Genomic DNA, 14,223 nt, shown 5'->3' on the forward strand with positions numbered 1-14,223 from the left:
TAAGTGCATTTGCTTTAACATCTTTTTTTTTTTGTACCAATGATACTTGAATATATTAATTAGTACTGTTCCTATTATTGCTTATTTCTACCGATTTCCAGAATGGATTAGCACCAGGTTAGAGTAGAAGCTGATTCCAAACCAGGATTGCCTGATAGACCTCCTGAAGTTATGCAGTGTGGGAGTCTCTACCCTCGATAGTTAAAATAAGGGTCAAAGAGTCTAATACAAGATGGATGAGCAGTGACACCAGCATATCCAGGCGAAAAGATGTGGCTACCCATGGGCACACACAACTAGTTTGAGTGTCCCGATAGACAAGGCTAAGAAATAATTAAGTATGAACTCCTTTAAAGTAGAAAAACTTAAATAATCACATATGTACTTTTATAATCTGTTATCTGTCATTACAGGTAATGCTGAAAGCCATCCCTTCCTTCTTGAACTCTTTCAATAGATTGGTGTTTTCAGTTATGCGTGAAGGGCGGCAGAAGGACAAAGGTAATTTGGAGTCACATCAGATACGGTTTCAAATGTATTTGTCGTGAGGTGTTGGCTGCTGGCTACATATGTTACTGAAAATAAAACTACTCAGTTGTGTTTAAATAAGAGAAATGTTGATATCAAATGAATACTCAAATTTTTTTTTTTTTTAATTTCAAATGGGCACATTTTATCTCATCCAAAACAGTGGATGAATCAGGCATCTTCTTATTGAAATAGTTCCTTTTCTGGGAAAAAAAAAAAATCAGATTTAGGAAATGGTTACTGAGTATGTATATCATATAAAGGGGATATAAAAATGACTTACAACCCCATTCCTGCCCTTAAGGAGCTTGTAGTTCAACAGGGAGATTAAAAGGAACAGGCAGGTGTAGAGCAATCTCATTTTATAAAAGGGATAAGGTCCTTCCGCTCACTGCTGCAGCCTCACCTTGGCAAGGGTGTGTTTGTTTACTAGGGAAACACTAACTGCCGTATGGCAATAGCATATATTATGTGTACAATTCATTTCTCAGCTTTGAAGTTGATTCTTGTTGAATTTCTAATTTGAGGGAGACTTTCATTATTTTAAAAATTGCTGGCTGGGCGCGGTGGCTCATGGCTATAATCCCAGCATTTTGGGAGGCTGAGGTGGGTGGATTACCCGAGGTCAGGAGTTCAAGCCCAGCCTGGCCATCATGGTGAAACCCTGTCTCTACTAAAAATACAAAAATTAGCTGGGCATGGTGGCGCACTCCTGTAATCTGAGCTACTCAGGAGGCTGAGGCAGGAGAATTGTTTGAGCCTGGGAGGCAGAGGTTGCAGTGAGCCAAGATCGCGCCATTGCATTCCAGGCTGAGCAGCTGAGCAATAGGGCAAGATTCCGTCTGAAAAAAAAAAAAAAAAAAATATATATATATATATATATATATATATATATACACACAGACACACACACACATATATATAAAAACCAAAATTGCATGACTTTCTATTTTATATCGCAGTATTTCGAAATTACATCGCGTGTACCAGCCCTGTACTGTCTGATGTGCTAAGCGGTAGGTCAGGGTGTCAGCTCAGATGCTCTGGGACCATAACTCAACTCAGGGTGTCAGAGAAGACCCTGTGACCTCAGTTCTGGGCCGACTGGAAATACACAAGTGGTGCTCAGCTTCTCTCCCACCATTGTGGTTCAGTTTTGTAGACCTAAGCAATAGCCCTTTAACCAGACAACTTTTGAGAAAAGGGAAAGGGCATTGTTAACACTAGGCTTCAATTCCTCTCCCTGGTTTTGGGATCAGCCAGTGGCACAGTTAGATATTTCACTTCTTCCTGTGTCTGATGCGGAGCATATCAGCTTAATATTGTGAATCGATTTAGGAGCAGCCTTAGTAAACAAGTTTCCCCTCCCATGTCAGCCTCAGCCTGTTGGTGGTGGCTGCCTGCAGTTCTGTGTCAAGGCCTCTCCCATCATGTCTGAGCTCAGCCAGGAGGAATCCCTGTTCTTGTAGTCATGTCTGCCTGGACGGAAGGGGCCTTGCTCAGCGGTGGTGGAGCACAGCCTGGTCACACTGCCACAGGCGTGTCCTTTGTCATGTATTTGAGGAAGCACAGGAGTACATCACACTTCAGGTACTCTGTGCTGTGTTCATGTGAATGTAGCTTCATCATCTTGTCTGCTAAGACCTGGTTCTCAGACATATTCATGGCTTAACTGAGTAGAGTTTTAACTCTTTTATTCTGTCTCTCTCTTTTTTTTTTTTTTTTTGAGACAGAGTCTCGCTCTGTCGCCCAGGCTGGAGTGCAGTGGCTGGATCTCGGCTCACTGCAAGCTCCGCCTCCCGGGTTTACGCCATTCTCCTGCCTCAGCCTCCCGAGCAGCTGGGACTACAGGCGCCCGCCACCTCGCCCAGCTAGGTTTTTTTTTTTTTTTTTTTTTATTTTTTAGTAGAGACGGGGTTTCACTGGGTTAGCCAGGATGGTCTCGATCTCCTGACTTCGTGATCCGCCCGTCTCGGCCTCCCAAAGTGCTGGGATTACAGGCTTGAGCCACCGCGCCCGGCCTATTCTCTCTTTTACTGGTATCTAATATGCTCTTTCTAATGGGCATGCATTAAATTGGTGGCCAAAATAACAAGTGCTATGTATTCATGTAATATGTTGAACAGTCTGAAAAGAGAAGAAACAGTCGATCTTAAATATTAAAGCATATCACCAAAGTATATTTTCTGTTGAAATGCTACATGAAATGCTACATGAATGTTAACAGTAATGTAGTTTAGTACAATTACATTGATCTAGAAAAATTACATCTATAAAAGATGTTTGTATGCTTCTTCAGGTCTTCAAAAAAGGTATGCATTCCAAAAATCAACTTTATTGAGTTATATACAATGTATGCATAACAAATTGCTTCTGTTTAAGGTATGCAATTTAATGGGTTTTATGTATGTGTGAAGCTGTCCCCACAATCAAAATACAGAATATTCTCCATCATCCTTAAAAGATTCCTCTGGCTTCTTTGCAGTTTTTTCTCCACTGTGGTCCCAGCCCGTCACCCATCTGCTTTTTGTCCTTATGGATTTGTTTGTGTTTTCTGGAGTTTTATAAAAACATGCCTACCATTGTGCTGAATGACAGCAGGAAGGTGCTCTGGTGTGTGCTGGAACTTCCCCATGGGCTGTAACTCAGGCTGTGGGGACACACATGCAATTAGGATTCTTGGGAGGAGTTTGTTAAGAGGCCCTGGATGGTCCTGAAACTATATAGTAGGAAAAGAGCTAGGAATCAGAAGTAAATTTAGGAAGACAGTAGAATGTCTACTAATGATAATTGAGTCCTATGTCTGTCCAGCTATAAAAGGCACATACACAAACAATTTCTGAAACTTAAGGAGGCAAAGACATAATTTAGGGTGTCTCATTTTTTAAATCATATGTTGATAAATGATTTTCTCCCCTTAAGATAATTTTTAATTTTTTTTCCATTTTATGCCTTTCTTATAGAACTCCATCTTGTTTTTTTTTTTTTTTTTTTTTTTTTTAAGTAATCCTAGATTTCATCCTAAAAATCTTGATTACTTCTCTGGTTAGACTCTTAAAAACACCTGAGCACTCTTGAGTTTTTAAAGTGTCCTTCCCTTTGTTGTGTAGATAACCGTTTGGACATATCTGTTCTCCCTTATTCTGTCTGCAAAATAAGCCAATTAAAGAGTCTGGGAAAACATGTGACACTTGAGATGATTTTCACCTGTATTAGAAGTCTAACATAGAAGAGCTAAAATGTGCTGTTTTTGAACTAATTGGTTGGGAAACCCTTTGCTGTCTGTAGGAAGCACAGATGACCTGCCCACGGTCCTAAAGTGTGCACGCCTGGTTGAAAGGATGTACAGCCACATCGCCGCACGAGCTGAGGACTTCACTGTGTTTTCCCCATTTATGGTGGCCCAGTACGTGTTGGAGGTACAGAAGGTAAAATCGGGTTCACTGTCTTTCACCAAGTGCTGTGTTTATGGTCCTTAAGCCGGGTTTCTCAACCAAAATGGCAAGTGATGTTGTGGGTCTGACAGTTCTCTGTTGCTGTGTGCAAGTTTTACACAGGGGTTTGCTCTCTCACTCGGGCTGGAGTGGATTAGTGCGATGATAGCACACTACAGCCTCGAACTCCTGGGCTCAAATGATCCTCCTGCCTCAGCCTCCCAAGTGGCTAGGACTACAGGCATGTACTATTACACTCAGCTAATTTTTAAATTTTTGTAGAGATGGGGTCTCGCTATGTTGTGCAGGCTGGTCTCAAACTCCTGGCCTCAGGCCTTCCTTCCTCCTCAGCCTCCCCAGTCTCTGTGGGAGTCCTGTGTATTTCAAGGTGTTTAGCAGCATTCCTACAGGGTTATTGTAAGGACCAAATGAAATGACATACAGAGGGCTCAGTGGTGCCTTGTGCATAGAAAATACTCGATTATCTGTCTTGCTCCAGCACAAACCCTGGGGTCTATTTTGGTTGGTTTCTTGAGTAATATAAAAGGAGAGGAAATATTACTCAGGTCCAAAAACAGGAGCTCTCATAGGACCAGACTTAATGGAGACTAGAAAGAGGGGTTCTAGACCTCAGGGTTCTGGGGTCCCCTCAGCTGCAAGAGTTCATGTATCTTTACTCTGGGGGTGTGTCATTCATGTGACTCAGCTGCTCTCAGACACTCAAAGTAGATGACAAGGTGGAGATACAGGTGGTTGTTCAGATAGATTGAGAAAAAATATCTTTGTCCAAATTAATCTGACTTTTTGATTCAGTGTTCTGGATAATTCATTATTCAAGCAGTTATCTTCTTTTTTTTTTTTTTTTTTTTTGTTTTTTTTTTTGAGATGGAGTTCTGCTCTTTTTGCCCAGGCCAGAGTGCAGTGACACGATCTCAGCTCACTGCAACCTCTGCCTCCTGGGTTCAAGCGATTCTTCTGCCTCAGCCTCCTGAGTAGCTGGGATTATAGGTGCCCACCACCATGCCTGGCTCATTTTTGTATTTTCAGTAGAGACAGGGTCTTGCCATGTTGGCCAGGCTGGTCTAGAACTCCTGACCTCAGGTGATCCACCCGCCTTGGCCTCCCAAAGTGCCAAGATTACAGGTGTGAGTCACTGCACCCAGCCATTTAACAGTTATCTTACTTTGGAATGTCACCGTGCTATTTTCAAAATTCCATAAGACCGTCTGTGACCCATAGTAAACTCACTACAGAACTTTATAAATCTAGGCTGTATAAATCTTGGTTTAAATTGACTGTCACAGGCTTGAGTAAAGTGCGGTGTATATTTTTGTCTGTCTTCTTCTGTATGTATAGATATACATTTATATTGTGTTCAATCTCACTGTAAAATATCCATTTCCCCTTTGTAAATCTTGTAAGAACGATAGTAAAATCACGAGTAAGCTTGTTAGGGTAGAGGTGTCAGCATTTGTCCAGGGAGGCTGGGTTGAATGGACTTCCTTAGAAAACCTGGAGCTGCATAACTTTTCATCCCTGCTCCTGTTTTAGATACATCTAGAACTACTCAATAATTTCTACCCCGCTGGCCTTGCTCACCTTGGCAGGTGGGTGGGGACATGGGGGCAGCCTGGCCATGTGAGTGCACACACCTTACCAGGTGTGGGGCCCACACCTGGTAAGAGCTGCAGATCTTGAGAACACCCCTTCAAGTTGTCCTTTGACCAAGATGTGGGCTTATAGTTTGGTTTCCTTGCAGTTATTTGGCCTTTTTATGGAATCTTAATGTTTCCCAAGCACACCAGTCATTAACATGTAAGCTTTTGATGAAACAAAAGCTGGCATTATTTTCTGTCTTACTGAATAATAAAATGAGACATAGTAATATCACTTCACTAAGGGCCAAGAAGAGAAGCAGTAATTTGAACCCTTAAGTCGCTAATTATTATTCTGAAATTTACTTTATGAAAAGTCTCTGGCTTCCTGGCCTCATTATTCATGTCTAATTTATGCTCATTAGTTATATTTTATTTTTAATCTTGAAAGCCAGAGGCCTTGGGAATTAGCTAGGGCCACAGCCTCCCAGAATCCACTGTCTCCACAGTCTATGTTTTATCTTTCATTTGTTTTTAAATTCAGTAATGAAGAAAATATTCCATATGCATTAGCGGCTTCTACTGAGAGAGCCATAAATCTTTCTAGATCAGTGTGTTTTAAGTTTAATTAAATGCCAGATCTAATGCTAAATAGGTCTCCTTTGCATTTTCCTTGTACTTCTGCAGAGTTGAGTATTGCTGGTAGGACCTGTCAGTAGTCAGGGAAGACGACCTGGTGAGATGTGTCAGTCAGGAGAAGGGGCAGCTCCAGAGGCCCGCTTGTCTTCTTTCCTCCAAGCAGTAATGAGTCCCCGTGGAAACATGGAGGGAAATTATGGTTACTTTCATCTTCTTTTTTACCTGTAGACCAAATTTACAATGTCCCTCTGCAGACGCTCCTTGACTTAGGATGGGGCTGTGTCCCGATAAAACCATAGTATGTTCAAAACATCATAAGTCGAAATGCATTCAATACTTGATAAACCCATCGTAAAAGTGAAAAAATCGTTAAGTGCAGATGCTCCTCGACTTGGTGATGCAGTTACATCTGGATAAATCCATTGTTAATTCAAAAAATGTTAAGTCAAAAAGTGTTAAATTGAACCGTCTTAAGTCAGGAACCATCTGTATGTTGATACCTTAGAATGAATAGTTTGTGCTGCTCATCTTATCTAAGGTTTTTAAAAGCTACTTAGCGACGTTTTCATTTGTTGGCCAATGATCTTAGTCTTGTAGAAATTGACTTTTTTCTTGTTTTATGAATAAGTTGTCTGAAACCTAAAGATTTAAAGTGTTTGTGTTGTCTAAAACCTACTGGCCTTCCTAGCTCTTTGCTAGAGGCTGTCTGGCTGCTTTTTCACTACTGAGAAACTGTGCGAATAGTTCAGAGCATGGGCTCTGGGCTCAGACTGCCTAGGTTCAAGTCTCAGTGCTGCCAGTTATTAGCTGTGTGACTTTGGGGAGGTCACTGAACCTCAGTTTTTGCCTTTGGAAGTGGAATTATTTATTTAGTAAGTGATAAATGAATGAACGAGTATGAACAAGTAGTCCACTTACAAAGCTCTCACCCTGCCAGTATGATCAAGGACTTTGTTTGTGTTTTTGTCTATTTTTTGTTTTGTTTTGTTTTTTTCTTTCCCTCCCAATTACCTTGCTGTAAAATTCACAGACATGCCATTCTATCTTCGGTCCTTGAGTGTTCCTATCATCTATAAAATGGTAAAATTCAAGATGATCACTTGTCAGAAATTTCTAAACTATCACATGAAAAGGATCATAACTTTGAAGAATAGCATCATCTTAGAGACAGAAACAAATTACCTCTTTAGGAATGTACTTCTCAATGGTTGCCTTTGTGAATCAGTTCTTCTGGTTAATAAAATATATCCTCATTATAAGCTGTGTTTGCAGAGACACGTTAACTCTTTCAGGTTATCAGGGTAGCAATAAATGATCAGCCAAATTCCAGGCCTGTCTGCTGGTACTTTACCACTGTTTTGTTTTTTTTCTACTTTTTAAAAGTAATGGTAAATACATCTAGTATAAGGTGAATTTTACCAGCTTAACTGTTTTCTGTGTGCACTTCAGTAGTATTACAAACTTTCTTATATTGTGCAGCCATCACTACCATCTGTTCCCAGAACTCTTCATTACTACTGCTTTTTAGTTTCAGTTACTAGGGTTTCAAGCTCTGTTCAGCCCCCATTTAGTTGAAACCTGAATGGTTGTGGTAAGTGTGAAGAGAACCTGCTCCCCGAGCCTCTTAGGTTGGTTTGATGTTAGTCTGAGTCTCTTCTCTGGAAGTTTGGGTGGAGCATCAGATATAGCCAGGTTGGAGCTGGCTGCCACGCCCACTCCTGTGCTCCAGATTTTAGTTAACCGTGAACTTCAGGGGAGAAGTGCATCTTTAGGCATGAGGACCAGTTTAGCCATTCCAGGGCTATTAGGAATTAAGTGCGTATTGTGCTGTTCTTGACACAAATAAAAAAAAGAATCTATTAAGTGGCAATCATGAATCACTTCTGCTCTTGGGTGATATGATGTGATCTAATTACTAGTGTAGGCTTATCAGTGGTCTGTTTTGGTTATGTCAGAGCCTACCTGCTGCCTTGCTCTGGGGTGAGATGGGGTCACAGTGTTACAGTGAACGTAGTTGTCATTATCCCACAGGGTTGGCAAAGCTTCCAAGGTGATTGATGGCGTAGAAGAATTTGACACAATGGGCAGGCAGCCTACCTTCTTATAAGGTTTTTAAATGTAAAGACTCCAGGTTTTTTAAATGCCCCTGGTAAACATGTAAGCATCATTTACTGAACAGGAAAGCCACCCGTGTGCTTTCATGGAGTTTTGTTCCAGGTTTGTGTTTGCTTGAGTTAGCTTCTATTTCCCCAAAATACAAACTTTAAAAATATGAGGATTTAAATATTTGACTTAGCAACAAAATTATATTTTGAAAGTGAATGTTGATCTTTTCTCAGTTTGGAGATCAGTTTGAAATCACTTCTCAGTCCTCCCCAAGATACTGTCGGCAGGTGGTGCGGCTTGATCTCTGCCCCCAATCGTTCTCACAGAGGTTTGCCTTTTTCCCCAGGTGACCTTATATCCAGCTGTGAAAAGTCTGCTGCAGGAGGGCATTTACCTCATCCTGGACCTCTGCATCGAGCCTGACGTCCAGTTCCTGCGGGCCTCGCTGCAGCCGGGAATGAGAGACGTCTTTACGGAGCTCTATAATGACTATCGCAAGTACCACAAGGCCAAACATGAAGGAGAGAAAAGATATACGGCCTGAGGCCATGGGACAGAAGTGCTGCCAGGGACATTGTCCAGAGGCTTTGGCTGCATTGTCTGAAAGAGCTGGAGAATGAAAGACTTAAGATGTTCTAATTCGTAATATTGGTATACATAGAAAATCCTTTGGGTTTTATGTAGTATATTTTGATGTATTTTACATCATGTTTTTCTTACTATTTTTTAATACATAGTTTTATGCAGTAAATATTGCAATAGAATCCTGAAAACTGACCCTGGGATGAGATTAATTCAGTAGAAAAATTGCGGACTCTCAGAACCTTTCCGTGTTTGGTTCTCATCTTGGTTCAGTGGCTTGGTGTTCCCTCATCCACACTAGAAACTGCATAAAAGCTGGCTTTTTACTTTGGGTACATGGGTATATAATTCAGCCCTGTTTAACTATCTTTGCCTTTCAGATTCTTCAAGAAACATGGGAAGTATTCTTGAAATGTCACTTTTTCTGCCTTCCCTCTAAGTATGCTTTCTGAAGAAGTCAGGCAAAGTTAGAGTCTGTGGCCCGAGTTGTGTGCTCTGGGCAGGGATAGTGGGCACCTCAGGCAGGTGGGTGATCTTCAGCACAGGCGCCAGGGTTCCTGCCTGCTCCTCCTGCATTAGCTCTGTGAAGTTCATTTAGGAATTTTTTCCTATTCAGTTTAATAAATAATCCTCATTGTTTTTGCTTATTACGTAAGCAATATATTTTTATTATAGCAACCTCAGAAAAGAAAAATAAAAAGATAATTAAAAAAACTCATTCATAGTCTCAGTTACCCAGATAAGCCTCTGTTGTCACCTTGGAGTATCTAATTTTAGTCCCTTTACTGTGTGTATGTATATAGATGTGCATATCAATATATATAGTATCTAAATTGGATCATAAATGCGTTTTTTAAGAGTTACCTTTTTTCCTGTGTGATATTTAAATAACTTTGGGTCAGTGAAAACATTCAACATATATTTGTTATTAGCTGCATGGTAGTCTGTTGAGTAGATACTGTTGTTTTATTTAATAAGTACCCCATGGTTAGACACAGGTATCTTTACAAATTCCCTTTTATAGATGGTGCTTGCAGCTGAACTAGTTTCAGAAGATGAATTCTCATGAGTTGTATTATTTGTCAGAAAGCCACATCGTTTTTAAAGGATTTATATAAATATTGCCAAATTGCCCCTAGAATATGTACTAATTTATTTTCCTACTAGTGAGTCAACTTTTTTTTTTTTTTTTTTTTGAGACGGAGTCTCGCTCTGTCGCCCAGGCTGGAGTGCAGTGGCCGGATCTCAGCTCACTGCAAGCTCCGCCTCCCGGGTTCACGCCATTCTCCAGCCTCAGCCTCCCGAGTAGCTGGGACTACAGGCGCCCGCCACCTCGCCTGGCTAGTTTTTTTTTGTATTTTTTGGTGGAGACGGGGTTTCACCATATTAGCCCATGTTGGGATGGTCTCGATCTCCTGACCTCGTGATCCGCCCGTCTCGGCCTCCCAAAGTGCTGGGATTACAGGCTTGAGCCACCGCGCCCGGCCGTGAGTCAACTTTAATAGTATTGATTTTTGTTTGTTTCTTTGTGCTTCCTTGATAGGCGAGAGATGTTATTCTGTTTCGAATTTCTTTAATTACTAAGAGATTATACGTTTTTGTATTTGCCATTTTTATTTCTTATGTAAATTATGTTTATATAATTATCTTCTGTAATAGCACATTTCTCAATTGGGATATTTACTGTTTTTCTTACTCACTATCTTTGTGGGATTCATGTTGGAATTCCCTTTTTAATTAGTCCAAAATGCAGACTTTTAAAGTTATTCAAAGGATCATCCTTAAACAAAGACTTTTTTTTTTTTTAACACTACAGTTTCAAGCAGATGTGATTGGAGCAGACAATATAAAATGAATGTCTTTGATACCTAAGAGAAATTGCCCGTGTTTTACACCCTACGTTTGATTTTATTTCCTGTGCTATCTTGTGGGCACTGAGGGACAGTCCTGCCTTACGCACCGTGCAAGTCATCCGTTCCCTTCCTTTTCTCATCTAGACTGTGTGTGCGGACAGGCTTTCGAAGCTCTGGCCACCAGAAGTGGCTTGGGCTGGTCTGGCATCCTTTCACTTAATGCTTTGTGTTGACGGAGTTTTGTTTCTGCAGTAAACTCCCTGCAGGAGCCTGGAAGAGAGTCTGGTGGCGCCATTTCTTGTTCACAGTTGGAGATAGGTGTTGGTGTGAGCGGCAACCTTTCAAGGACACGGGCTGTAAACCAGCGGGAGCTAAAATCATGGTCTTAGGTTTGCCCCTGGTTCAAGTGCCCAGACCCGAAACTCACTGTCTCCGACGCCTTCATGGAGCCCTGGCTAGTTTTTCCTGTGCTGGAAATTCCTCCCCTGCCTTGGGAATGCTGGGGGAGCTGACAAATGTGGAGCAGTTCGTCAGGCGTCCTGGCGGTGGCACTGCAGGGCCTTTAGAAGGGAGTTGGCAGCGGCTGCCAGGCGGTCAGCCTTGAGGGAAGGGGAGGAAGAAGAGAAGGCTGGGTCTCCACCTCCTCCCTGCACAGCTCTGAAGGGCTCTCTGCTGTGTTCCTGTTTCAGGGGAAGCGGTCACAGGTTCCTCACAATCGTTTCTATTTGAACTCCAAATGCTCCTCAGCAAAGAATTTGTTTTAACTCCATTTTGCTGATTCATAGGGTAGAAGAAACATTTTTCTGGCTGGCGAATATGGAGGCTCTGTTGTTCATTTTTATCCTGTTGGAATAGATCTCACAGGCAAAGAGAGTTGGCCCAGCCAACTCTCCACATGGCAGAGTCAGGGACTCAGCTGCCGGGACGGCGAAATGCTGGGCTTCAGAGAGACTGTCCCCACCGGACTTGCTGTGGCTCTAGACCCCTCATCACCTGACAGATGTGTGTGAATCACCTGTCTGTACCAGGCACGGAGACATGGCCCTGGTCCTCAGGGAACTTTCTAGCAGGGTACATTGACAACGAGCCAGGAAACAAATAGGCCACGGGGTGGTCACAGGGTTGGCAGCAAAGCAGACAAGTTCAGCGGCTGGAGAAAGGGGTGATATTTGAACTGACACCTGCCTGGGTGGTGGTGAGAGGCGCCCCTGGTAGGGCCTGGGGTGTGATCCTTAATGCCTGCACGGAATCCACGTGGCACCCTGGTTTTGGCTGAGAGCGGACACCTGAAGGGAGGGGTGGGTGTAAGGGGAGTTGGACAAGAGAAGGCTCAGTGGGGTGACTCTGCCTGGGATGTTGCCTTGGGCGGTCCTGGACAGTAGCACATCGGGGACCCCCAGTGGCACAGACAACACACAGCCCCGTTCTCAACCTTGCCCTTGACTGCTGCTTGTGGACCACAGTGGGTGGGTCTCCTTCACAGCCTGTCTTCTGCAGCTTCCTGGACTCGGCCTCCTACGGCAGCTCTGGAAACTGCCCATTGTTAAGGAGTGATGTGAAGTCTCCAGAAAAAAAGCAAGCAGGGGGTGTGTACTTGAAGGGATTTGGGTATTTTTTTTTTTTTTTTTCTTGGTTTCTCTTTTTCATTTTTCTTTGGAGACAGGATCTCACTCTGTTGCCTAGGCTGGAGTGCAGTGCTGCCGTCCTAGCTCACTGCACCCTCCAACTCCTGGGCTCAAGTGATCCTCTTGCCTCCAGCTTTCCGAGTAGTTGGGACTACAGGTGCACACCACCACAACCAGCTAATTTTTAAGTTTTTAGTAGAGATAGTCTCACTATGCTACCCAGGCTGGTCTGGGACTCCTGGCCTCAAGCAGTCCTCCCTTCCTTGGCCTCCCAAAGTGTTGGGATTACAGGCGTTAGCCCCTGCACCCGGCCCTGGTGTCTCATAACTCATAGAGGTTACTTTGATTTATTGCCAGCATGCCAGGCTATAGCCTGAATTCTTTTGTCTAATAAGCTCACACATTTCTGCTTTATGTCTCATAAAAGCCACTGTAGAGGCAGCAGCGGTGTCATTTTTGATTCCTCATTCCTTTGTGTAACTTCTGAACACTCTTTTTTTTTCATTTTACTTTGTTGTTTACCTTTTCCAGCTCTTCCAGCAGACAAGTTCAGTGGCTGGACGGAGAGGTGATATTCACCCTTTCCCCCTCAGCCTGTATGTCTCTCGTGTGTCTCTAATGGATGTTACTTCTGTTGCCCTGTGCCCTCTTGTCCCCATGTCCTTCCAACACCATTCTGCCATCCCCATTCACTGACTTCTCTGCCCTCCCTCCCTGGTGTGTCTGGGCCACCTCTCCTAATCACTCCTGCTTGCTGGTGACCTCTCTTCTTTCCCAGTCTTCCCTCTTGTTTCCTGCTGTTATTTTTTGTAGCCTCATGTCCACAATGGGGACCCTTCTGAAACATCCTGACCCGCGTTCCCAGGACTGCCACTCCTGCCCATCTGCCGTTGCTGATGTGAGAAATCATACTTGAGCCTCCCCGTTGGACTCTTCCTGGCTTCCCTTGCTCCTTTTTTTGAGAGGCTGAAGTACAGCGGTGCGATCCTAGCTCACTGCAGCCTCCAACTCCTGGGCTGAAGTGCTCCTCCCACGTCAGCCTCCCAAGTAGCTAGGACTACAGGTGCATGCCACCATGCCTGGCTAATGGTTTTTAAGTAGAGATGGGATCTCACTATGTTGCCCAGGCTGGAATTGAACTCCTGGGCTCAGGTGATCCTCTTGCCTCGGCCTCCCAAAGTGCTGAGATTACAGGTGTGAGCCACCATGCCTGACCCAATGAGCCTGTTTGTAATGTCCTTTCTCTGGCCTGCCCTGTTGTCCCTCTACCCAGCTTGGTCCCCATTGCCAGCATGACCACTGTGCCTCACTGGCATCCCTAGGTCTGGCACCTCCTTCCTCGGCTTTGGAGTCCCCTGATTGTTCTGCCCTCCCCTCAACTCTAGAGCCAGCTCTGTTGTGGGAGAAAGGAATGGAGTCATGGGGATTGATTCTTTACAAAATCCTGTTCCCTCTCTCCTGCTGGGTCCACCTGTTGGGAGGAAGATGTCTTTTTGCATCAGAGGAAGAAACATCCAGGAAGCAGCATAGCTTTGGGATGTTAGGAGCTTGTGGAGACTGGATTGTTATAATGGTTTTAATGTGAAGTTCTGGTTGATGGTAGAACGTAAATGTTATGGACGAGGGGAAGGAATTGTGAAATGCTCCATAATGAACACAACTAGTAGTGAGAGTGGCTTTTCATTACAAAGGAGGATTGAGGGGATGTGACTCAGTAGAAATGGCACAGACCAGGCTCAATGGAGGTGAAAGTGTGTTGGGGTCTGGGGCAAGAAACACACTCAGCAAAATGAGGCCATGGGAAATCCCAGCAGTAATGCCTGGCCGGATGCCAAGGTGGTGATAAAGAAGCACCCACAGA

At 43.4% G+C, this 14,223-nt stretch overlaps 1 protein-coding gene across 2 annotated transcripts in view; it reads left to right on the forward strand.

The window, feature by feature from the left end:
- Window positions 1-9,602, forward strand: part of URB2 (URB2 ribosome biogenesis 2 homolog (S. cerevisiae)) — a 33,760-nt gene extending 24,158 nt beyond the window's left edge. For both annotated transcript variants that reach the window (XM_011999856.1, XM_011999855.1), the window contains exons 8-10: window positions 414-501; window positions 3,817-3,956; window positions 8,649-9,602. In XM_011999856.1, coding sequence (XP_011855246.1) covers window positions 414-501; window positions 3,817-3,956; window positions 8,649-8,846 — 426 coding nt within the window. In that variant the 3' untranslated portion in view covers window positions 8,847-9,602. The remainder of the gene's footprint in view (window positions 1-413; window positions 502-3,816; window positions 3,957-8,648) is intronic.
- Window positions 9,603-14,223: the final 4,621 nt, after the last annotated feature.

The sequence above is a fragment of the Mandrillus leucophaeus genome, unplaced genomic scaffold (assembly GCF_000951045.1).
Source record: "Mandrillus leucophaeus isolate KB7577 unplaced genomic scaffold, Mleu.le_1.0 Scaffold604, whole genome shotgun sequence".
Classification (NCBI taxonomy): Eukaryota; Metazoa; Chordata; class Mammalia; order Primates; family Cercopithecidae; genus Mandrillus; species Mandrillus leucophaeus.